Source organism: Mobula hypostoma, chromosome 7 (genome assembly GCF_963921235.1).
Source record: "Mobula hypostoma chromosome 7, sMobHyp1.1, whole genome shotgun sequence".
NCBI classification, from domain to species: domain Eukaryota; kingdom Metazoa; phylum Chordata; class Chondrichthyes; order Myliobatiformes; family Myliobatidae; genus Mobula; species Mobula hypostoma.
The window spans coordinates 167036324-167063301 of record NC_086103.1 but is presented as its reverse complement, the minus strand read 5'-3'; the positions used below and the strand labels follow the sequence as shown (position 1 = coordinate 167063301).

General features: G+C 43.5%; 1 protein-coding gene across 1 annotated transcript in view; it reads right to left on the bottom strand.

The window, feature by feature from the left end:
* Positions 1-619: 619 nt before the first annotated feature.
* The window catches only part of LOC134349733 (gamma-aminobutyric acid receptor subunit gamma-3), a 771468-nt gene continuing 745109 nt past the window's right edge, over positions 620-26978 (bottom strand). Inside the window, exons 9-10 of the mRNA XM_063054505.1 lie at positions 14621-14755; positions 620-1937 (exon numbers count right to left, since the gene is read on the bottom strand). Coding sequence (XP_062910575.1) covers positions 1659-1937; positions 14621-14755 — 414 coding nt within the window. The 3' untranslated portion in view covers positions 620-1658. The remainder of the gene's footprint in view (positions 1938-14620; positions 14756-26978) is intronic.

Here is a 26978-nt window from a genome sequence, read left to right as displayed (position 1 = left end):
TGGAGCGACGGAGGATGAGAGGTGACCTGATAGCGGTGTATAAGATGATGAGAGGCATTGATCGTGTGGATAGTCAGAGGCTTTTTCCCAGAGCTGTAGTGGTTGCCACAAGAGGACACAGGTTTAAGGTGCTGGGAAGTATGTACAGAGGAGATGTCAGGGTTAAGTTGTTTACTCAGAGAGTGGTGAGTGTGTAGAATGGGCTGCCGGCAACGGTGGTGGAGGCTGATACAATAGGGTCTTTTAAGAGACTTTCGGATAGGTACATGGAGCTTAGAAAAATAGAGGGCTATGGGGAAGTCTAGTAATTTCTAAGATAGTGACATGTTCAGCACAACTTTGTGGGCCGAAGGGCCTGTATTGTGCTGTAGGCTTTCTATGTTTCTGTTTCTGTTACTCTTCATGTATGCTTTTTATCCCTGATTGATATTTTCATTATCAATGCCCTCATGTCATCCAGTTCATTCCTCCTCCAACCTCCATTTCTATATATGTTATTTTAGATATTGTGCAATTTTGACGACTCAAAGGTTTTTTCCGTGGTGATTTTTGGAACAAAGATGATGGCTAATATAATGACAACGTGTGTGTCATTGTAGCATTTGAAGGATTTATTTAATTGTTTTTCCCATTCTCTTCGCCTCTTTCTCCAAGTGGTACATGATACCTCCACAGATGCATTCAAACTATCATGTTGATGCCTTCAAGCCTAGGTACACTTTGGTGATGTGGGATATGTTCCTTCGATCCACTGATAAAGCTCCGAAATTCTCCAGGACATGGACCTAGGTGTGGCTCTTTGTAAAATCTGGTTGTGCGAATACCAACTCAGTCCTCAAAGGGTTAAGCAGAATTGTGATCGTTGCTAAGAATGAATGGATGGCGAATGAACCATCTTTTACCTAGATAATATTTCATCAATATTTTCAGCTAGTTTAACTCAGTCACCTCTAACATCATACTACCAAATTAAACCCACATAATATGAAGTGCTGTATAATTTTCCATACAGTCTAACACTTTATTCACCCAACATTGTTTTGAAGTTTTGCTCATGAACAGACACAGCATACACCTAGATTTTTTTCACCCCCAAAGAAAATGTTGCTTTCACCTGTCGACACCTGTTGTGTCAGATACAAATAGATTTGCATGAATCATCTGTAATTTAGACCTAAAAGAAACTCTTTTCATCGGTTGCTATGGCCAGAAATGCCTTCGCTTACTCTAATTAGCTTGGGAAGAGGAATATGTTTTGGCCTAGTTTGCTCATAGCTAATTTTTTGTTTTCTTCATGCAGCTATTTAAAAGTCAAGGCTCTTCTGACTATCCAACAGGCTCGTGAATAGTTACTAAAAATTGCTGCCGAATGCAAAACTAAGGCTATAATTCATCAATTCAGCGGGGTCAGTCCATTCACTTCAAGATTGTCCAAAAAAAAAGCGTTTCAGCTGACAACCTTGGAGAGACACCTTGTCAGCTATATACACCTTCTGCTCTTTGCTTCCATCCGCCATTTTGTAACGAATTTGCAATTAATGTAATGGGAGGTAAAAATAAAGAACAGATGTTACTTCACCTCAGGTAGTTCCACTTTTTCCGACAGAGTTACAGGACAAGTGTCAATGAAGGAAGTCTTCATTGGTACAGGCAGAAACTTAAAGGTAGAGGTATCCAACCCAGTAGATGAGATTAAATAGCAAAAACGTTGTAGGAAAAAACACACGTGAATATGTGTCTAATTTCAAAATATCTACATGGATCCGTCCTTTTCGCCACAAGCCGGATTTACATTCCTTGTGGCAGCAGAAGAAGCTTTGACAGTCTTTACCATCCAGGCATTCATAGACGCAGGCTTCCTCAAAGTCCTGCCAGTACATTGAATTGTTTATGGTAATTACTGAAGAGGACGGCCCCAGGTTCAGCACAGAATAGTTCTGGAATGGAGAAACAAAACGAAATTTTGAATTACATTTCTTAGTGCATCATGGAGTCATTCCGCATAGGAACAGGCCTTCTGGGCCACAATTTACCATATTTTATTACTTAATTACTGTCTTATTTTTTCCTTTTTTTGTATTTGCACATTTTGTTGTTTTTTTTTGCACACTGCACGTTTGTCTGCCTTGTGTGCAGTATTTCATTTATTCTATAGCGTTATCAATTCCCGCAAGAAAATGAATCTCAGGGTAGTACATGGGGATGATATTATTTTGATAATAAATTTACATTGAACATACTGAACCTCAAGCATCTTTCTATTCTAAAGTCAACAGTCCACCTTACTGTACAAGGGGACCATTTATCAAAGTTGCTGGTGGACGCAGCAGGCCAGGCAGCATCTCTAGGAAGAGGTATAGTCGACGTTTCGGGCCGAGACCCTTCATCAGGACTCGTCAGGGAGCAGGTCTCGGCCCGAAAAGTCGACTGTACCTCTTCCTAGAGATGCTGCCTGGCCTGCTGCGTTCACCAGCAACTTTGATGTGTGTTGCTTGAATTTCCAGCATCTGCAGATTTCCTCGTGTAAGGAGACCATTTATGTCTCTTTGCACAGTACTGTATTAATTTTATGTATTGCACTATACTGATGCTGCAAAAAAATAAGTTTCATGACACATGATCAACCTGATTCTGACATGGGTCTCTATTGTGGGAAGGGAGCAGGGAGTGGGGGATCATGGTTGGGAAAAGCGGAAGGGAGAGGGGAGGGAATGGGAAGCAGCAGGGAGACACTCTGTAGTGATCAATAAACCAGTCATTTGGAATCAAATGTTTTTGCCTGGTGTCTCAGGACTGGATATATCTGTACACAAGTCAGCCCCTCCTCTGGCACTCCTTCTCTGCCACCTGTCCCACATCCCTCTCACAGTGCTGAACCCTTGCTATTCCCAACATCCTTGGCTCCCAACTGATTTGCAAACTCATAATTTACCATTCTTCTGTCAGATTCAGGTTGTATCAGATGAGGGCAAAGTGGAATCTGAGTTATATATGGATTCTTATTTGCAAAGATAGAAACATAGAAACATAGAAAATAGGTGCAGGAGTAGGCCATTCGGCCCTTCGAGCCTGCACCGCCATTTATTATGATCATGGCTGATCATCCAACTCAGAACCCTGCCTTCCCTCCATACCCCCTGACCCCTGTAGCCACAAGGGCCATATCTAACTTCGTTTTAAACATAGCTAATGAACTGGCCTCAACAGTTTGCTGTGGCAGAGAATTCCACAGATTCACCACTCTCTGTGTGAAGAAGTTTTTCCTAACCTCGGTCCTAAAAGGCTTCCCCTCTATCCTCAAACTGTGACCCCTCGTTCTAGACCTCCCCAACATCGGGAACAATCTTCCCGCATCTAGCCTGTCCAATCCCTTTAGGATCTTATACGTTTCAATCAGATCCCCCCTCAATCTTCTAAATTCCAACGAATACAAGCCCAGTTCATCCAGTCTTTCTTCATATGAAAGACCTGCCATCCCAGGAATCAATCTGGTGAACCTTCTTTGTACTCCCTCTATGGCAAAGATGTCTTTCCTCAGATTAGGGGACCAAAACTGCACACAATACTCCAGGTGTGGTCTCACCAAGGCCTTGTACAACTGCAGTAGTACCTCCCTGCTCCTGTACTCGAATCCTCTCGCTATAAATGCCAGCATACCGTTCGCCTTTTTCACCGCCTGCTGTACCTGCATGCCCACTTTCAATGACTGGTGTATAATGACACCCAGGTCTCGTTGCGCCTCCCCTTTTCCTAATCGGCCACCATTCAGATAATAATCTGTTTTCCTATTTTTGCCACCAAAGTGGATAACTTCACATTTATCCACATTAAATTGCATCTGTCATGTTTTTAAAATCTTATTGAAGCATTTCTTTTGTATTCTGTTTTGTATTCCAATTGCACATTGAACACCACACATCTAAGAGATTGATGTCCTGAAGGCCTAGATACCGTGCATGTATCCTATAATCGGTGGGGGCGGGGGGGGAGGTGTGGTGGAGTCTAGGACCACAGTGCACAGCCTCAGAGTAGAGAGACATCCCTTTAGAAAAGAGATGAGGAAGAATTTCTTTGGCCAAAGGGTGGTGAATTTGTGGAATTCATTGCCACAGACAGCTGTGGTGGTCAAAGCATTGGGTAATTTAAAATGAAGATTAATAGGCTCTTGATTAGTAAAGGCATCAAAGGTTAAGGGGAGAGGTAGGTGAATGGGGTTGAGAGGGAGAATAAATCATCCATGATGGAATGGTGGGGCAAGATCAATGGGCAGAATGGCCTAATTCTGTTCCTCTGTCTTATGGTCATTTGATTGTCTTATAACAGTGGGTTAGAAGCTAACCACGATGCACAAGAACAGCTTCTATTCCAGCATCATAAGACCATTCAATGGACCCTTTCTATGATAAGATGGACTCTTGATCTTACAATCAACCTCGTTCGTGATCCTGCACCTTACTGTCTGTTTACACTGTACCTGCAACACTTCATTCTGCAGTCTGTTACTGCTTTTCCCTTTTACTAACTCAATGCACTGATGTGAGGTTATGATCTGTAACCTGCAAAATGAAGCTTTTCTCTGGACGTTGGTACATGTGACAATAATAAACAAATTTCATTTACTTCGCCAGTATTTGATCTATAGTCTTTTGTGCCTTGGTGGTTCAATTGTTTACCTGTACACTTATTAACTGTTGTGAAAGTACCTGACTCAACTACATAGTTAGGTAGTACACTCCAGATTCCAAACATCTTCTGTGAAACAAAATCATTGATAATACAGTCATAGTCATGGAAAAGTACAACACAGAAACAGGCCCTTTGGTCCATCTAGTCCATGTTGAACCATTTAAACTATCTACTCCCATCTACCTGCTCCTGGACCACAGCCCTCCACACCCTCTTAAACATCGAAATCAAAATCACATATACCGCTTGCACTGGCAGATCATTCCACACTCTCACGACCCCCTGAGTAATGCAGCTTCCCATCATGTTCCCTTTAAACTTTTCACCTTTCCCCTTTAACCCATGGCCCCTGGTTGTGGTCCCAACCAACCTCAGTGGAAAAAGCCTGCTTGCATTTACCCTATCTATATCCCTTGTAATTTTGTATACCTCAATCAAATCTTCTACATTCCAAGGAATATACACTTAAACTATTCAATCTTTCCATCTCAGGTCCTCCAGTCCTGGCAACATTCTTATAAATGGTCTCTGTACCCTTTCAACCTTGGTAGGTGACCAAAACTGCACACAACTCCAAATTAGGCTTCACCAATGTTTTATTCAAGTTCAACATAACATCTCATCTCTGATACTCAGTACTTTTATTTATGAAGGCCAACTGATGAGAAGCTATAAAGTAATGAAAAAAACTCACTGTCCTCATGAAGTGTCTTGGCCCAACACATCGACTGCTTATTCCCCTCTACAGATGCTGCCTGATCTAACGAGTTCCTCCTGCATTGTGTGTCTGTGTTGCTCTGGACTTCCAACATTGGCAGAATCTTTTGCATTTCTCACATCGCACTTGAATCTGCTTCTGCTGACTCTAAACGTGTACCCTCTGGACTTAGATATCTCTCCATGGGGAAATGTTACCTATTATCTTCTCTCTCTATGCCCCTCATCATCTTTCAAATAATTTCCAAATTATTTCTAATTTCTAAACAAATTGCTGATCACAATCCATTCCGATTTAGTGTTGTACTTCACTATGAAAGCCTGATATTCTGAGGAAAACATCTATTTCAATCCTGATAATTGTTCTGACTGATCTTGACGCAAAATTATGAAGTACCTCATTTTTATTATTTAATAGTTTACCAGAGTGAACAACACTGGCAAGAGTAATCTTTATTTCCTATCCCCAATCCCCTGAACTGAGTAAACGCCATAGTGTCAGAATCTGGGGCCAAGAACAAGATGCGCAGAGGCTGGCTGTCTGAATGTGAAAGCGGGCTGGTGATGGGAAAGGGGTCTGTTTTGCTGTTGTTACTATGTTTTCACCAGAATACATGGTGATAAATCTGCAGATACTGGAAATCCAAAGCTACACACACAAAATGCTGGAGGAACTCAACAGGCCAGGCAGCATCTATGGAAAAGAACAAACAGACGTTACTCTGTTTGGCCTGCTGAGTTCCTCCACCGTTTTGTGTGTGTTGTGTGCTGATACTTGTAGGCTTCCCCCAGCACAACCTTGGGTAACCTACACAAAATGCTGGAGGAACTCAGCAGGTCAGGGTGAATAAATAGTAACTATTTTGGGCTGAAACCCTTCACCCAGGCCTGACGAAGTGTCTCAGACCAAAACATCGACTTATATATTCATCTCCATGGATGCTGCCTGACCTGCTGAGTTCCACCAGCATTTTGTGCGTGTTCAGCATATGCAGAATCTCTTCTGTTTGTAACATCCTTGGGTGTGCTGGTTGTTAACAGAAAGGACACATTTCACTGCATATTTCGATGTACATGTGATAATTAAATCTGAACCTGAACCTGAATAGGAATGTGTAGATGAGAGTGGGAAAAGCTAGTTTTTCTTGCTTGAAGACATTAGACCAGATGAGTTTTTAATTGAAACTAGTAGTTCTCTAACCATCATTACTGAGGGCAAACTTTTTAATTCAAATTCATTTAACTTCTCCATTTGCCATGGTATAATTTCAAATAATGTCATGGATCAAGGAGTTTGGATGCAAGTTCAGTAACCTGTCACTCCTTGTCATATGAAACAAAGGATGTGTTAATAAATGATATAAACTGTATTACACATATTTATATATAGCAAACAACTAGGGCAATATCCTTAGGGGCTATAGAATTATGAAATATCCCAAAAAATCTCTAAGTAAAACTACCAGCTCCCTGGATGATTAAGATACTGCCATCGGGAAGGAGGTACAAGAGCCTCAGGTCCCACACCACCAGGTTCAGGAACAGATATTACTCTTCAATCATCAGAATCCTGAACCGGCGTGGATAACTTCACTCACCTCAACTCTGAACTGATTCCACAACCGACTAATTCACTTCCAAGAACTCCACAACTCATGTTCTTGGTATTCTTTCTTTACTTGTTTCTTTGTGTATTTATTTGTTTATCAATTTAACTATGTATTTATTATTATTATTATTATTATTTTGCATTTGCACAGTTCGTCTTCTTCTGAACATTGGATTATGTGTGTTCAATTTTCATTGCTTCTATTGTATTTCTCTGTTCTACTGTGAATGCCCACAAGCAAACAAATCTCAGGATAGTATATGGTGACATATACATACTTCGATAACAAATTTACTTTGATCTTTGAACCAACGACATAACCTTTTTTTCTGCTTCAGTCTTGATTCAGAGTAAGTTGCATTTCCCTGGCCGGCTTGCTGAAGGGCAATTTTTCAAGCCCACTCCTGCATTACACAGCTGTTCTGATTTGATGTGTAGGCTGGTGATGTGAAATTACGACCTGTATCACTACCTTCCATGCACAGCTTCCCCTGCTGATTGTGTGGGTTTGCGGAATGCTTTCTAATCACAATTTTGTCATTCATGGCAAGACAAAGAGAGTCTCAACTTCCAAACTGAGCGATCAGTGGCTTGAAAATTAAGAAGCAATATCTTTGCATGTGGGGCATGCTATTCCCAATTGGCTATCCTATGTGTTTTGATATTCCTTTCCATTATTGAATGTCTTTCCTATCTACATCTCTGCTCTGGTCTGTGTTCACCTCAAGAGGCAAGAGATGGAATCAAAGTATTAGTGATATCTTGATTCTGTCTCTTGGTTCATAACCTGAATGCAGACTGTTTATTCCAAAATTGAACTTTGAACCTTGAACCTTATTTTTCCATTCTTATTTTGAATTTGATCCTACCTTATGGAGTTGGTGGATAATTGTTGTTACATGTAACTTTCCCTGAATCCCATAGGAAGATCAATCAACGACCAGAAGAAGAAACTGTGAGGGAACTATCATGGGGCAGAGGGTACGGTATTGACCCAGGACCTCCACCTTGGTTCCTAATGATATCAAATTAAAATAAAAGCCCAAATGCCATCTTCTGTCTGTAAGGAGTTTGTAAGTTCTCCCCGTGACTGTGTGGGATTCCTCCTGGTGCTCTGGTTTCATCCCACGTTCCAACGATATATGGGTTAGTAAGTTGAGGAGACGCTGTGTTGGTGGTAGAAACACATCAACACACTGGGCTGCCCCCAGTACATTCTCAGACCGTGATGGTCATTGATGGAAATGACACATTTCAGTGCTTGTACATTTTTTTTATTTAAGTGCAATCGTGAACAATAGCCAGATCAGAAATACTGATCAAGTCAACTAGTTCTCAAAGAGAACTCTGATAGGCGAATCAGATGGTTCACAGCTGCTCAGCGATAGAACACAAAAAAAAATCATGTGTACAATTAAAAAACATTAAAGATAGTAGAAATACTGGAGTCATGATGATCATGATGAAGTCTGCTGGAGAGAGACATTTATACACATGCTGTCCTCCATAATTCAAAGAGATTGAAGGATAAGGTTGCAGGGTGACAAAACGTGGCAGGAGCACTTGGAACTAAAAACTAATCCCTACCGGGAGAAAACAGCACCTGTTCTGTCCTTACTGTTCTCCAGCAGTTTAAGGACTAAGTCCAGCCGGAACATAACTCACAAGTGCTCTTGAAAGTCAAGTACTAACCCTACCTATCAACAACCAAGCACTGCCATCCTGGTCCCTTTCATGAGAGCTTATGAAGAAGCATGTGACTTCCCTCCCAGAGATGATAGGTGTTTGTGCACTCGACTCTTGAAGGCTTGGACCCCATCGTCGCAGATGTTTCCAACCACAGCATCTGGAAGGCTGTTCCACATTCTGATAGCACAGTGAAGGAAGCTTCTATCCAGTGTACAGGTTCTCACATCAGGCATAGAAACAGCATGAGTAGGCATAGGTAACCTTGATCTTGTGGTTTGACAAATAAAGCTAACCTTTAATGTTTAATTACGCCCAGCAAGGGTCTTCACCCAGAATAAAAGCAGGCCACAAACCCCATTCATCCACCTTCTACAGAATTTTCAGAGAAGTGCAAGTCTGACCGAGAAATTCAAACAAGACTCACTGGAGAGTCAGGGGAAGACTACACAGCAGGGCCACTGTTGAGCCTAATTCAAGAAAGAAACATATTGATTGCTGAATATTCCTTGACTTGTCATATTCCACATAATGTCTTCCTCTCAGTTACCACTGTCAATGCTGTTGTTTTCTTACATTCAGCCCAGCTGCCAAAGGATGTATTATTTACCAGCATTGGTTTTCCTTCCTACATCTCTGTTCTGCTCTGCATACATCTCAAGAGGCAAGAGATAGAATCAAAATATCAGTGTTGCCAGTATCATTATGTTTTGTAATTGCAAAACATAAAATTAATGAAAATAAAAACAAGGGAGTCCAAAATGTGTGTCTAACTCCATTCTTTACTTCAAGGGAGGCACGCACGTATCAGGTGGCAGAATCATGATGTATACAGTTCATGTATTTTTACATGTAACTTGTAGTGAATTATTTAAATGAACAAGAATGCTTAATCAAACAATATATTTACAATATTACTGAAATATTAAATACATAAGCACTATCACTGATATCTTGATCATGGGCATTGGTGACGCTTGTTTAAAAGTACAGAAGGGACAAGTGGGGTGACGATTGTTGGGAGCAGGGCATTAGTGAGAGTAGGAGTGTCAGGCTTTGGCTCAAAGGAGGCTTCAGCTCGAAAGAGGCATTGGCTCTGGGTATGCTTCTGTAAAGGTTCCATTTTCTTTCCCTTACTGTCCCTAGTGTAGTAAATGGCTGTTGCGTGTTCTTCGTGCTGGATGTTGGAGTCCTAGCAGTCCCAGAGTCTCCCAGGGAACTAAACCTGCATGAAGTGCATCCAGCTGCAGCTCCTTGAGGACTGTGTCAGGCATCTGGAGCAGCAGCTGGATAACCTTCGGCTTGTACTGGAGAGTGAGGAGATAATCGATCAGTTGGTTCTTGATGACGTAGCCTTCAATGCTTGTTGTTTTTGCTTCATTTAGCACACTGACGTTGGTTTTTCTATCTTCCCATCTAATATTTAAGATGTTTCAAAGACAGCGTTGATGGAACTTTTCAAGTGACTTCAGATGTCATCGGTATGTTGTCCAGGTTTCTGATGTATACAGGAGCGTGGGGATTACCACTGCTTTGTACACTAACATTTTGGTGTCTGTTCGGATGTCACGATCATGAAAGACTCTTGTTCAGACACGCCCAAAAGCTGCTCCAGCGCATTTAAGACGATGTTGGATCTCGTCATTAAGGTCGACATTGGAGGAGAGGTGACTTCCAAGATACGGAAAGTGGTCCACGTTTTCCAGGGTTGTTTCGCGAAAACCTATGTCATCAAGAACCAACTAAGATGGAGCGGTCATGTTGTTCGCATGAAAGACGACCGTCTGCCGAAACAAATCTTCTACTCCCAGCTTAAAGAAGGCAAACGTAAAAGAGGCGGACAACAGAAGAGATTCAAAGACATCTTAAAAGCCAACATGAAGAAATGTAACATCGACATCAACAATTGGGAAACCAATGCCAAGGACAGGAAACTCTGGCAAGCCATCATCGGAGAAGGAACAGCAACTTTCAAAGCCAACAGATGTGCAGAATTAGAAGAAAAGAGAAGAAAATGGAAAGAGAGGCAGCAACAACCAAAGCCTGATCTGCCATCTGGAACTACCTGTCCTGAATGCGGAAGAACTTTCAAATCTAAGATTGGACTCATAAGCCACTTGAGAGCCCATAAGTAGATCAACAGAACGAAGACCATCATCCTCGACCTTGAGGGATAGCCACGGCCAATCGATCAGAGTTGCAAGGAAGTAGTCACCTCGAAGTTGCAGGATGTGAATATCTGGGTAACAGTCAGGAGAAATGCAAATGAGAACAGTCACCCCGTGGCCATTCTCCTCAAAAACAAGTAGACCATTTTGGATACTGTTGTGGGGGATGACCTCCCAGGGGAATGCCACAGAGACCAGGTTACTGGTACTGAGCATGAGTCCGTAGTGCAGAAGGGAAAGAGGGAGAAGCCGGGGGGCGGTAGTGATAGGGAACTCAATAGTCAGGGGAACAGACAGCAGATTCTGTGGACATGAACGAGACACCTGGATGGCATGTTACCTCCCAGATGCCAGGGTCAGGGATGTCTCGGATTGTGAACACAAGATTTCGGAGGAGAAGGGAGAGCATCCAGATGTCTTGATGCATAATGGTACCAATGACACAGGAAGGAAAAGCAAAGATGTCCTGAAAAGATAATTTAGAAAACTAGGCAGAAAGCTGAGAAGCAGGACCTTCCGGGTAGTAATTTCTGGATTGCTGCCTGTGCCACGTGCCAGTGAGGGTAGAAACAGGATGTTTTGGTAAATAAATACGTGGCTGAGAAGCTGGTGCAACGGCAGGGCTTCATGTTCTTGGATCATTGGAATCTCTTCTGGGGGAGGTATGACCTGTTCAAAAGTGATGGGTAGCACCTAATTCCAAGGAGAACCAATATTCTCACGGGATAGTTTGTTAGACCTGTTGGGGATGTTTTAAACTCATCTGGCAGGAGAGTGGGATCCGGAGTGAAGGGACTCAGGATAGGACGGATGGTAAAAAAGCAAAGATAGTGTTCAGTCAGACTGTCAGAAAGGGCAGGCAGATGATAGGACAAAATTGCAGCTAGCAGATTAAGCATCAGTGCATTAGGGATGCAAAATCAAAATGGATAGCAAATGCAGCACTCAAAGGATTATATTTCAATGTACGGGGTATAAGAAATAAGGTGGATGATCTTGTTGCACTATTACAAATTGTCAGGTATGATGTTGTGGCCATTACCCAATCGTGGCTGAAGGATGGTTGTAATTGGTAGCTGAATGTCCAAGGTTACACATTGTATCGGAGGGATAGGAAGGTCGGCAGAGTGGGTAGCGCGGTTCTGCTGGTAAAGAATGGCATTAGATCAGTAGAAAGATGTGACATAGGATTGGACGATGTTGAATCCTTGTGGGGTGAGTTAAGAAACCGCAAGTGTAAAAGGACCCTGATGGCAGTTACAGAATATACAGGCCTCACAACAGTAGCTGGGATGTGGATCACAGATTACAACAGGAAATAGAAAAGGTGTGTCAAAAGGGCAATGTTATGATAGTCCTGGAGATTTCAACATGCAGGTCGATTGGGAAGATCAGGTTGGAAATGGATCTCAAGAGAGTGAGTTTGTTGAATGCCTACAAGTTGGCTTTTTAGAGCGGTTTTTGTTGAGTCTGCTAGGGAATCAGCTATTCTGGATTGGGTGTTATGTAATGAACCGAAGGTGATTAGGGAGCTTAAGGTTAAAGAACCCTTAGGAGTCAGTGAACACAATATGATTAAGTTCATCCTGAAATTTGATAGGGAGAAAGTAAAGTCTGATGTAGCAGTATTTCAGTGGAGTAAAGGAAATTACAGTGGTATGAGCAAGGAACTGGCCAAAGTAAATTGGAAGGAGATGCTGGCAGGGATGACAGCAGAGCAGCCATTGTGTGAGTTTCTGGGAAAAATGAGGATGGCGCAGGATAGATGTATTCCAAGAACAAAGATATACTCAAATGGCAAAATAGTACAACCGTGGCTAACAAGGGAAGTCAAAGCTATTGTAAAAGCACAAGAGAGGGCATAAACAACTAAACAACAATTAGTGGGAACATAGAGGATCTGGAAGCTTTTAAAACCCTTCAGAGAGCAACTAAAAGAATCATTGGGAGAGAAAAGATGAAATATGAAAGCAAATGAACAAACAACTTTAAATGGATAGTAAAAGCTTTTTCAAGTATGTAAAAAATAAAAGAGAGATGAGAGTGGGTATAGGTCCACTAGAAAATGATGCTGGAGAAATAATAACAGGGGACAAGGAGATGGTGCATGAACTAATTAAGTATTTTGCATCTGTCTTTACTGTGGAAGACACTAGCAGCATGCCAGATATTGAAGGGTGTGCGGAAAGAGAAGTGAGTGCAGTTACTATTACAAGGGAGGAGGTGCTCAAAAACCTGAAAGACCTGAGTCACCCAGGCCAGATAAACTGCACCCTCGGGTTCTGAAAGAGGTAGCGGTAAAGATTGTGGAGGCATTAGTTACTGGTGTATTTAGAGCACTGGCTGATTGGTAGGAGGCAGCGAGTGGGAATAAACGGATCCTTTTCTGGTTGGCTGTCAGTGACTAGTGGTGTTCCGCAGGGGTCAGTGTTCAAACCGCTTCTTTATATGCTGTATATCAATGATTTAGATGATGGAATGGATGGCTTTGTTGCCAAGTTTGCAGATGATACAAAGTTTGGTGGAGGGGTAGGTAGGTAGTGCTGCGGAAACAGGGAGGCTGCAGACAGATTGGGAGAATGGGCAAGAAAGTGGCAAATGAAATACGATGTTGGAAAATGCATGGTCATGCACTTTGGAAGAGGAAATAAATGTGCAAACTATTTTCTAAGTGGGGAGAAAATCCAAAAATCTGAGATGCAGAGGGAATTGGGAGTCCTTGTGCAGAACACCCTAAAGGTTAACTTGCAGGTAGAGTCGGTGGTGAGGAAGGTAAATGCAATGTTAGCGAATTTCAAGATGTCTAGAATACAAGAGCAAGGATGTGATGCTGAGGCTTTATAAGACACCAGTGAGGCCTCACCTTGAGTATTGTGAACAGTTTTGGGCCCCTCATCTTAGAAAAGGTGTGCTGACATTGGAGAGGGTCCAGAGGAGATTCACAAGGATGATTCCAGGAATAAAAGGGTCATCATACGAGGAAAGTTTGATGGCTCTGGGTCTGTACTCACTGGAATTTAGAAGGATGAGGAGGTATCTCATTGAAACATTTCAAATGTTGAAATGCCTAGGCAGAGTAGATTCCCATGGTGGGGAAGTCTAGGACAAGAGGACACAGTCACAGGATAGAGAGGTGTCCATTTAAAATAGAGATGTGGAGAAATTTATTTGGTCAGAGGGTGGTGAATTTGTGGAACTTTTTACCACAGCAGCTGTGGAAGCCATGTCTTCGGGTGTAGTTAAGGCAGAGCTTGATAGGCTCTTGATCGGACACAGCATCAAATGTTATGGGGAGAAGGCTGGGGTGTGGGGCTGAGTTGGGGAAATAAGGATCAACTAGGATTGAATGGTGGAGCAAACTCGAAGGGCCAAATTGCTTAATTCTGCTATTATGCCTTATGGTCTTAGGGTCTTATATCTCTTGGTTCCTGAGGTGGATGCAGACTGTTCATTCCTATTTCCTTATGGCACTGAAGAGAGCTTGCTTGGTCCATTCAGTTCATGTCAGCTCTGGGTATAATTCCAGTCTTCCGCCAATTTCCCCTGTCTACACATTCACATCAACTATCACTCATTTATACACTACGGCCAGTTCAGAATTGCTAATTAATCCACTCATTAATTCAGGATGCTGGAGCATGTCAAAAACTCCAACAGGCAGTAGTGGAACACAGTTCACTGGAGCTATGAAACAGGAGCTCTATCAATTATTCTATGGCTTCTATTCAAATTTGCAAAAATCAACATGAAATACCTCTTGGGATGCTTTCTGTTGAGTGAAGAACCATTCGCGCCTGCGTTCCCCATTCCAGTCCTGCTCGTATTGACTTGGGAACCCATGACAGTGAGAATTGTGCTTCACTCTGCAGCCAATGGTTGCATCGGGAAGCTGGAATACAAGGAAAAGTGAAAAGCATGAGGTCTGAACAAGAGAGGATGCAGGTTGCAACGGGTGAATCAGGAAACTCCATTCTCACTAAATGCCCCAACGGACCAGCAGCACCATTTTCACCCAATGCCTCATTGAAAACAGAAGCAAACAAATCATTGCATACTTGAACAAGTTTGGCAGAGTTATCAGAATCAGGTTTACTTTCACACACACAAAATGCTGGAGCAACTCAGCATCTATGGAAATGAGTTATTATCACTGAGGTATGTTGAGAAAGTTGTTTTTGTTGTGGATGCAGTATAAAATAAATCTCCAAGTTACAATAGAATCATGGCTTGGGAGTGTAGTGGTTAGCGTAACACTGTTACAGCAGCAGCCACAAGCTCAGGGGTCAAATCCCGACTTTGTTCGTTTTCACCATGACCACGTGGGTTTCCCCCAGGTGCTTTGGTTTCCAACCACATTCCAAAGATGTACAATTAGGGTTAGCGAGTTGTGGGCACGCTTTGAAGCATGGTGGCACTTGCAGGGTGCCCAGCACAACCCTCACTGATTTGATTTAACACACATGACGCATCCCACTGTATGTTCTGATGTAACTGTGACTAATAAAGCTAATCGTTAATAAAAATACAAATAGTGCAAAAGAAGAAATACAAGGTAGTTTTCAAGGTCTCATGGACAGTTCTGAAATCTGATGGCAGAGGGGACGAAGCTGTTCTTGAAATGTTGAATGCCCTCAGGTTCCTGTGCTTCTTCCCTGATGGTAGTAATGAAAAGACAGCACATCCTGGGTCTAATGATAGATGCTGTCTTCCTGAGGCACTGCTGTTTGAAGATGTCCTCGATACCGGGAAAGCTTGTGCCTGGTCTCTGCTGCATTTTTTGATCCTGTGCATTGGAGTCTCCATTACCAGGTGCTGATGCATCTCCTGGAGGGGCCTGCTTACCAAAATAGAAACTCAGAGCTGTACTGTAATGTCAGCTTAGTCCACCTGAATTTGTTGAATACTCATAGAGTGTATATGCTTTCCATCATTATTCATGTGCACTCACACTTTTTTAAAACAAACATACAGAAGGTTATTTACTCAGAAAAATACACACAATAATCAGAGATTCACTAAACTATAAAATAAACAATTTCAAATTAAAATAATGTTACTTTTATCTACAAAATACTCAAGCCTCTGACTGCCCTCTGTCTGGATCTGTGAATAGCAATCCCAACCAGACCAAGGAGCAAGCCTACCAGGAGATCCCCTGAGTGATCCATCCCCTCTGTACTGGGTGACCATACAGGGTGTGAACTCAGGATGCAAAAAGTCACAGGCTTGTAGGTTGCATGTATTCTGTCATTGTGAATTTTCTCTGGGAGCCTCGTGGCATTTCAGGACCATTTCTCCAATTGAATAACAATACTTAAAGGAACATAAACTGATTAGGAAAATGCCACACCTACAAATGCTACTTCTCTCTCTGTGGCACTGAGGCTGAGCGTCTGCTCCGGCTGCTGTGCGCTTCGTGTCTGTGAGCTTCACAGCAACGTGCCCCACTGTGTGATGAACTGAGACTAATGCTACGGACCTACTCCAGCTGCTCTGGGCTCTGGGTCTACGGACTCAATTTGCTTCTGTATATTGTTGCTCGCTTTTGTTGTTTGTATGATTTGTGTCCTTTTTTTTCTCTCTGCACATTGAGTGTTGGTCTTATTTTTTTTAATCGGGTTCTTTTGGGTTTCTTGCTTTGTGGCTGCCTGTAAGGAGACAAATTTCAAGGTTATATAATTTATACATACCTGGATAATAAATGTACTTTGAAATTTGAAGTTTTTTTCCTGCTGTGTGGAAGGGCATCCAGTATACAGAGTGAAGAGGATAGGGAGGGTAAAACAGCCAGCACTCAGCTATTCTGAAATGATCTCTTTGCCTTTCTTACTCACTCCTACATTTCCCTGAAATCAAAACTCCATGGGAAGGTAACACATACAAAATGCTGGAGGAACTTATCAGGTCAGGTAGCATCTATGGAAATGAATAAACAGTCGACGTTTTGAGCCAAGACCCTTCATCAGGACTGGAAAGGAAGGGGGAAGAAGCCAGAATAAAAAGGAATGAGGGAGGGGAAGGAGGATAGCTAGAAGGTGAGAGGTGAAGCTAGGTGGGTTGGAAATGTAAAAGGCTAGAGAGGATGGAATCTGATAGGAGAGGATAGTGGACTATAAGAGAAAAGGAAGTTGGAGGAGAAGATGTAAGAGGCCAGGGTGAGGAATAGAAGAAGAGGGGTGAGTGAGGGAAATTTCTCTTACCAGAAGGAGAAATCGATATTTGTGCCATCAGGCTGGGGGCTACTCAGACAGAATATAAGGTGTTACTCCTACACCTGAGGGTGGACCTCCTCTTGGCACAAAAGGAGGCCATAATGAACATGTCAGAACAGCAATGGGAATCAGGATTAAAATGTTTGGCCACTAGGATATTCCAAAATTGAGGGAAGCGTTTACACGTTTTGAAGAAGGCTGAACAATGGCAATGCAGAATTAGATGTAACAGCTACAGAGGAAGTGCAGAGAAAAATCGATCTAATGAGTGAATCTGTAAGCAACAGCTTCCAGAGTCGCTACACTTTGACGCCATCTTGCAGAAGCGTGGGTAAAAGGTAAAGTTCTTCCCCGCACCTACGTGCCACATTGGGCAGCAACCTTGCCGTTCCTTTAACATTTGTCTGTTTTATGAGGCTGTTGCTAGCTCAACACCCAACCCAGTACAGGGTGGAATTCATGCAAGGAGCTGGCCAGATTCGAGCCCGTTCCTCTCGCTCCGAAGTCTGGGCACTGCACCACCGGCACAGACAGAAGCATTTCCCGTGGTAGGGATGTCAAACACAAGTGCATGTAGTTTTCAGGTGAGAAGTAGGAGGTTTAAAAGGGATCTGAAGGGCAAGTTTATTTATTTATTTATTTATTTATTCATTCATTCATTCATTCATTCACAGGATGTGAGCATCACCAGCTAAGCCGGCATTTATTGCCCATCCCTAGCTTCCCTTGTGAAGGTGGTGATGAGCTGCCTTCTTGGACCACTGCAGTCCCTGAGGTGTAGGTACACCCAGTGGTGTTAGGGAGGAAATTCCATGATTATTTTCCCAGTGACAATGAAGGAATGGCGATATGTGAAATGTGATATGTGAAAAAGACTAAGGAGCTGGTGGTAGACCTGAGGAGAGCTAATGTACCGGTGACCCCTGTTTCCATCCAGTGGGTCAGTGTGGACATGGTGGAGAATTACAAATACCTGGGGATACAAATTGATAATAAACTGGATTGGTCAAAGAACACTGAGGCTGTCTACAAGAAAGGTCAGAGCCGTCTCTATTTCCTGAGGAGACTGAGGTCCTTTAACATCTGCCGGACGATGCTGAGGATGTTCTACGAGTCTGTGGTGGCCAGTGCTGTCACGTTTGCTGTTGTGTGCTGGGCAGCAGGCTGAGGGTAGCAGACACCAACAGGATCAACAAACTCATTCATAATGCCAGTGATGTTGTGGGGATGGAACTGGACTCTCTCACGGTGGTGTCTGAAAAGAGGATGCCCTCTAAGTTGCATGCCATCTTGGTCGATGTCTCCCATCCACTACATAATGTACTGGTTGGGCACAGGAGTACATTCAGCCAGAGACTCATTCCTCCGAGATGCAACACAGAGCGTCAGAGGAAGTCATTCCTGCCTGTGGCCATCAAACTTTACAACTCCTCCCTTGGAGGGTCAGATACCCTGAGCCAATAGGCTGGTCCTGGACTTATTTCCTGGCATAATTTACATATTACTATTTAATTATTTATGGTTTTATTACTATTTAATTATTTATGGTGCAACTGTAATGAACACCAATTTCCCTCGGGGTCAATAAAGTATGACTATGACTATGTTTCCAAATCATGATGGTGAGTGACTTGGAGGGGGATTTCCAAGTGGTGGTGTTCCCAGGTATCTGCAGTTCTTGTTCTTCTAGATGGTGGTGGTCATGGCTCTGTAAGGTGCTGCCTTAGGAACTTTGGTGTGTTGTTGCAGTGTGTCTTGTGGACAGTACACTCTGCTGCAACTGTTCATCGATGGTGGAGGGATTGGATGCTTGTGGAAGGGGTACCAGCAAAGTGGGCTGCCTTGTACTGAATGGTGTCAACCTTCTTGAGTGTTGATGGAGCTGCACTCATCCAGGTGACTGGCGAGTATTCCATTACACTCCTGACCTGAGCCTTGTAGATGGTGGACAGGCTTTGGGGAGTCAGGAGGTGAGTTACACGCCACAGGATTCCAGGCCTTTGACCTGCTCTGGTAGCCACAGTGTTTATGTGGCTAGACTAGTTCAGTTTCCTGTCAATGGCAACCCTGTATGTTGATAGTAGGGGATTCAGTGATAGTGATGCCACTGAATGTCAGGGGCCGATGGTTAGAGCCTCTCTTGTTGGAGACGGCTTTCTGAGAGGCGGGACTGCGCAGGCGTGTGACGTCGGGCAGTGCAGCGCGGCAGATTTAAAAGGGCAGACATCCTGCTTCGGGTTTGATTCGAAGAAGGAGTCTGGGAGTCTGAGTGGGAGTGCCGAGAAAGAGATTTTTGAAATTTTCCTTATTTTTTTTCTCCAACGGCTTTCTGAGAAGCGGGACTGCGCAGGCGTGTGACGTCGGGCAGTGCAGCGCGGCAGATTTAAAAGGAACAGAGCCTCATAGAGCGGGCAGCGTAGTTTGCGGGCGGCGGAGTGAGCCGGGAGCAGAGTGAAGACTTAAGGGCTTCGGCTCACCGGGCTTAGGCGGAAGCAGGCGAGGCGAGGAAGGTTTGACATTCATTTTCTGTTGCTATTTGAGGAGAGGGGCATTATGACTGTGAGGGCAGTTTGCTGTTCTCAGTGTCGGATGTGGGAGGCCCTGGAGTCTCCAAGCCTCCCGGACGTCTACATCTGCGCCAAGTGCATCGAGATGCAGCTCCTAAGGGACCGCGTTACGGAACTGGAGCTGCAGCTCGATGACCTTCGTCTGGTCAGGGAGAGCGAGGAGGTGATAGAGAGGAGTGGAAGGCAGGTGGTCACGCCGGGGCTACGGGAGGCAGACAAGTGGGTCACGGTTAGGAGGGGGAAGGGGAAAAGGCAGGTGATGGGGAGTACCCCGGTGGCTGTGCCCCTTAACAACAGGTACTCCTGTTTGAGTACTGTTGGAGGGGACAGCTTACCCGGGGGAAGTGACAGTGGCCCTGCCTCCGGCACAGAGTCTGGCCCTGTAGCTCAGAAGGGTAGGGCAAGGAAGAGGAGGGCAGTTGTGATAGGGGACTCAATAGTAAGGGGGTCAGATAGGCGATTCTGTGGACGCAGTCCAGAGACCTGGATGGTAGTTTGCCTCCCTGGTGCCAGGGTCCGGGATATTTCTGATCGTGTCCAAGATATCCTGAAGTGGGAGGGTGAGGAGCCAGAGGTCGTGGTACATATAGGTACCAATGACATAGGTAGGAAAAGGGATGAGGTCCTGAAAGAAGAATATAGGGAGCTAGGAAGGGAGTTGAGAAAAAGGACCGCAAAGGTAGTAATCTCGGGATTACTGCCTGTGCCACGCGACAGTGAGAGTAGGAATGCGATGAGGTGGAGGATAAATGCGTGGCTGAGGGATTGGAGCAGGGGGCAGGGATTCAAGTTTTTGGATCATTGGGACCTCTATTGGTGCAGGCGTGACCTGTACAAAAAGGACGGGTTACACTTGAATCCTAGGGGGACCAATATCCTGGCAGGGAGATTAGCGGGGGCTACTGAGGTGACTTTAAACTAGAATGGTTGGGGGGTGGGAATCAAATTAAAGAGGCTAGGCGAGAGGAGGTTAGTTCACAACAGAGGGATGGGAACCAGTGCAGAGAGACAGAGGGGTGTAAAGTGAGCGTAGAAGCAAAAAGTACAAAGGAGAAAAGTAAAAGTGGCAGGCCGACAAATCCAGGGCAAGCATTAAGAAGGGCTAAGAGAGTTGTAAAAGAGCGCCTGAAGGCTTTATGTGTCAATGCAAGGAGCATTCGTAATAAGGTGGATGAATTGAAAGTGCAGATTGTTATTAATGATTATGATATAGTTGGGATCACAGAGACATGGCTCCAGGGTGACCAGGGATGGGAGCTCAACGTTCAGGGATATTCAATATTCAGGAGGGATAGACATGAAGGAAGGGGAGGTGGGGTGGCGTTGCTGGTTAAAAAAGAGATTAACGCAATAGAAAGGAAGGACATAAGCCGGGAAGATGTGGAATCGATATGGGTAGAGCTGCGTAACACTAAGGGGCAGAAGACGCTGGTGGGAGTTGTGTACAGGCCACCTAACAGTAGTAGTGAGGTCGGAGATGGTATTAAACAGGAAATTGGAAATGTGTGCAATAAAGGAACAGCAGTTATAATGGGTGACTTCAATCTACATGTAGATTGGGTGAACCAAATTGGTAAAGGTGCTGAGGAAGAGGATTTCTTGGAATGTATGCGGGATGGTTTTTTGAACCAACATGTCGAGGAACCAACTAGAGAGCAGGCTATTCTGGACTGGGTTTTGAGCAATGAGGAAGGGTTAATTAGCGATCTTGTCGTGAGAGGCCCCTTGGGTAAGAGTGACCATAATATGGTGGAATTCTTCATTAACATGGAGAGTGACATAGTTAATTCAGAAACAAAGGTTCTGAACTTAAAGAGGGGTAACTTTGAAGGTATGAGACGTGAATTAGCTAAGATAGACTGGCAAATGACACTTAAAGGATTGACGGTGGATATGCAATGGCTAGCATTTAAAGGTTGCATGGATGAACTACAACAATTGTTCATCCCAGTTTGGCAAAAGAATAAATCAAGGAAGATAGTGCACCCGTGGCTGACAAGATAAATTAGGGATAGTATCAATTCCAAAGAAGTAGCATACAAATTAGCCAGAGAAAGTGGCTCACCTGAGGACTGGGAGAAATTCAGAGTTCAGCAGAGGAGGACAAAGGGCTTAATTAGGAAGGGGAAAAAAGATTATGAGAGAAAACTGGCAGAGAACATAAAAACGGACTGTAAAAGCTTTTATAGATATGTAAAAAGGAAAAGACTGATAAAGACAAATGTAGGTCCCCTGCAGACAGAAACAGGTGAATTGATTATGGGGAGCAAGGACATGGCAGACCAATTGAATAATTACTTTGGTTCTGTCTTCACTAAGGAGGACATAAATAATCTTCCAGAAATAGTAAGGGACAGAGGGTCCAGTGAGATGGAGGAACTGAGTGAAATACATGTTAGTAGGGAAGTGGTGTTAGGTAAATTGAAGGGATTGAAGGCAGATAAATCCCCAGGGCCAGATGGTCTGCATCCCAGAGTGCTTAAGGAAGTAGCCCAAGAAATAGTGGATGCATTAGTGATAATTTTTCAAAACTTGTTAGATTCTGGACTAGTTCCTGAGGATTGGAGGGTGGCTAATGTAACCCCACTTTTTAAAAAAGGAGGGAGAGAGAAACCGGGGAATTATAGGCCGGTTAGCCTAACGTCGGTGGTGGGGAAACTGCTGGAGTCAGTTATCAAGGATGTGATAACAGCACATTTGGAAAGCGGTGAAATGATCGGACAAAGTCAGGATGGATTTGTGAAAGGAAAATCATGTCTGACGAATCTCATAGAATTTTTTGAGGATGTAACTAGTAGAGTGGATAGGGGAGAACCAGTGGATGTGGTATATTTGGATTTTCAAAAGGCTTTTGACAAGGTCCCACACAGGAAATTAGTGTGCAAACTTAAAGCACACGGTATTGGGGGTAAGGTATTGGTGTGGGTGGAGAATTGGTTAGCAGACAGGAAGCAAAGAGTGGGAATAAACGGGACCTTTTCAGAATGGCAGGTGGTGACTAGTGGGGTACCGCAAGGCTCAGTGCTGGGACCCCAGTTGTTTACAATATATATTAATGACTTGGATGAGGGAATTAAATGCAGCATCTCCAAGTTTGCGGATGACACGAAGCTGGGTGGCAGTGTTAGCAGTGAGGAGGATGCTAAGAGGATGCAGGGTGACTTGGATAGGTTGGGTGAGTGGGCAAACTCATGGCAGATGCAATTTAATGTGGATAAATGTGAAGTTATCCACTTTGGTGGCAAAAATAGGAAAACAGATTATTATCTGAATGGTGGCCGATTAGGAAAAGGGGAGGTGCAACGAGACCTGGGTGTCATTATACACCAGTCATTGAAAGTGGGCATGCAGGTACAGCAGGCGGTGAAAAAGGCGAACGGTATGCTGGCATTTATAGCGAGAGGATTCGAGTACAGGAGCAGGGAGGTACTACTGCAGTTGTACAAGGCCTTGGTGAGACCACACCTGGAGTATTGTGTGCAGTTTTGGTCCCCTAATCTGAGGAAAGACATCTTTGCCATAGAGGGAGTACAAAGAAGGTTCACCAGATTGATTCCTGGGATGGCAGGTCTTTCATATGAAGAAAGACTGGATGAACTGGGCTTGTACTCGTTGGAATTTAGAAGATTGAGGGGGGATCTGATTGAAACGTATAAGATCCTAAAGGGATTGGACAGGCTAGATGCGGGAAGATTGTTCCCGATGTTGGGGAGGTCCAGAACGAGGGGTCACAGTTTGAGGATAGAGGGGAAGCCTTTTAGGACCGAGATTAGGAAAAACTTCTTCACACAGAGAGTGGTGAATCTGTGGAATTCTCTGCCACAGCAAACTGTTGAGGCCAGTTCATTGGCTATGTTTAAGAGGGAGTTAGATATGGCCCTTGTGGCTACAGGGGTCAGGGGGTATGGAGGGAAGGCTGGGTTCTGAGTTGGATGATCAGCCATGATCATAATAAATGGCGGTGCAGGCTCGAAGGGCCGAATGGCCTACTCCTGCACCTATTTTCTATGTTTCTATGTTTCTATGTTTCTATATCTGAGGATGGTTGATACCTGGAACATGCTGCCAGGCGAGGGTGGTGGAGTCAGATACAAATATTATATTTATGTGGTTTTTAGACAGGCCATTAAATAGATAAGGCAAAAAAGGATACAGAACTAACGTGGACAAACGAGAAAATGGCCGGAATGCAATGCAGATGGTGGGCAAAACAATCTATGACTCTAAGCCTACGGCACTGAACCATGTAGAACATCCTACAATAAGAACCAAACCGCTGGAAATGGTCAGCAGGATGGACAACACATGTAGAAAGAGAAAGAGTTAATGTTTCAGATCAAATACACTTGGTCATCGTTTAATTCCCTTCCCACGGATGCTGCGCGCCTTCTACTATTTCCGGTAATTTGTTTTACATCAGATTAGATTAGATTATGAGGACACGCAGTCCTCTTTTATTGTCATTTAGTAATGCATGCATTAAGAAATGATACAATATTCCTCCAGAATGATATCACAGAAACACAAGACAAACCAGGACTAAAAAACTGACAAAAACCATATAATATAACATACAGTTACAACAGTGCAAAGCAATACCATGATTTGATAAAGAACAGACCATGGGCACAATAAAAAAAAGGCTCAAAGTCTCTTGGAAGTCCCATCATCTCACGCAGACGGTAGAAGGCAGAGAAACCCTCTTCCTGCCATGAATCTCCAGCGCCGCAAACTTGCCGATGCAGCACCCTGGAAGCACCTGACCACAGTCCAACTCTGAGTCCGTCCGAAAACTTCGAGCCTCCGACCAGCCCTCCGACACCGAGCACAGAGCACCATCTCTGTTGAGCACTTCGACTCCGGCCCCAGCAACAGGCAATAGGCAAAGCCGAGGATTTGGGGCTTTCCCCTCCGGAGATTCTCGATCACACAGTACCAGCGGCAGCGAAGCAGGAATTTCAGAAGTTTCTCCAGTTGTTCCTCCATGCTTCTCACTTCCAGCATCTGCAGTTTTGTTTTGAATTTCATAAATCACCCGGAATCCTTCTCACCATAGTTTTGCACAGGTGAGAAGAGCAATTTGAGAACACGGATAGGTAACGTGGTTGACGAAGCGATACAGAGGTAGGGAGCGGACATGGTTGCATTGGTTGCATTACTGCGTGCATTAGGGTGACACCAGTCTATGTTATGCTGCTAAGGTTTATATTTGCTTATGAGTACACTGCGGTATAACACTTTCCAAATGATACTTCTTTGAGTTCGATATCAATGAATGGTCTGCATTCTGACAACTCTTCAGCAGTGGCAACCAATGGACACTATTCTATTCATAAGTTTGAAATGCATGGAAAATAAATTAAATTACAGATATTTGAGCCTGAAACAAAAACAAAGTGTTCTGAAGAACTCAAAGCCAGTCAAGTCGTATTCGGAGGTGAACCATTAAAGATAAACTTTTGGCATCACAGCCTGCTTCATAATGATGCTTGCATCTTACTGTTTTTTTTTGTTTTGGTGACACAGCATAGTAACAGGCCTTTCCAGTATAATGAGCCCAAGCAGTCCGGTTACACCCGGGTGACCAATTAACTGGTATGCCTTTGGAATGTGGGAGGAAACTGGAGCACCTGGAGGAAACCCATGTATCTCAGTACAAGTAACAATAATAAACTCATTACCAGTGAACATGTTGGGTCAGCAATCTTTTCTCAGAACTGGGATAAGAGTGGAAGGTTTTGTTTGAAGCGTGTAGTGTTTTGACCTGGAAGATGCTGGAATCCATGCTGGTATCTTTTGCTGTGCTTTCGGCATAAGGCACCAACACAATTATAGTCTTAGGAAGGAGTCCTACTATGTGTGATATACAGTAGTCAATGAATTTCCACCTCATTTCATGCCATTGAATTGAGGACATGGGCAAGACAGGAAACCTGTCCTATAGCTTCACCATCAACAACACATCTCAGAGTAAAGTGAGCAATATGTACTTCGAACTGCTCCTATTAAACCATTTGGGTTACACCTTATCAGAAATCTACCTGTCACTCACCCACCTTCTCTCTCACTGAAAACTAACCTGCTGTTCTCTCTTTCTCATTTTTGACCAAGTATCCTGGACCAGAAATGTTAATTGCCTCTTCTCTTTCCACAGACACTGCTGACCTGCTGAGTGTTTCCCACATTTTCTGCTTTTAACTCATATTTCCAGTCTTTGCAATTTTGTTTTTGATCTTCATAAAGATAAACATTACTGTTTACTCCTCAGTCCACCAACTACCCTGGAACCTTTCATTGCCACCCCTCCCCCTTCTCCTCTCTACGCTAGCCATTTCAACTCTTCACTCTTATGTGTAGGATGATCTATATCGATGGCATGCTCAGTGAAGTTTTTCACCATATCTCAGTTTTGACATAAAACATTTACAATTTCTTTCCAGTTACAGGCGCTGCTCAACCAACTGAATTCCTCCAGCAGATTGTTTGTTGCTGCAGATTCCATCATCTACAGTCTCTGTGTCTCCTGTTTACTGTTAACTACGGATGAATTTCTTAGTCATAATACTAAACACAAGGGCAGCTGACATTAAACTATTGTTAACATGAATACAGTTGATAATTCAGGACTGAGTAATACGTTTTTGACATTAGCATTCAATTTAGATAATCACAAGACAATGATTTCAGGTCAGTGCTGAAGCTTTAAAGTAATCCTAACATTTTTATTTTCATGTCTGTTCAGTGAGTTTTTATGGATGGTTTAAGAGAACTAAGTCTCTCTTAAATTTTGGTAAAAGCTTACGGTGGTGATTCATCAGCTAAATGTTAATGGCAGAGATTATCCAGAAAAACCTAAGTTAATGTCAAGAGAAACCACCCATTAATGTCTTGCGGGTGGCGGTACGGTAGCATGGGGGAGGTTGGTCTGCACAGTAGCATCACGTTTAGCACAATTGCTTTACAGCACAAGTGGAGTTCGGTTTCTGCCATTGTCTGCAAGGAGTTTGTACATTCTCCCTATGACCAAGTGGGTTTCTTCAGGGTGCTCTGCTTTCCTCCCACATTCCAAAAGATGTATGATTAGTGTTAATGAGTTGTAGGCATACTATATTGGTACCAGCAGGCTGCCCAGCACAACCTACACCGATCTGATTTGACGCAAACAACATATTTCACTGTATATTTCCAAGTACATGTGATTAATAAAGCTTTTCTTTCTTTCTTTTGAAGGCAGAGTACTTAGGAAAAGTTTCATACTACTGATTTGCAGAGATTACTGAAATGAATGCTCTACTAATTGCAATGGGATTTCAATTCTATTTGCCATTCCTAT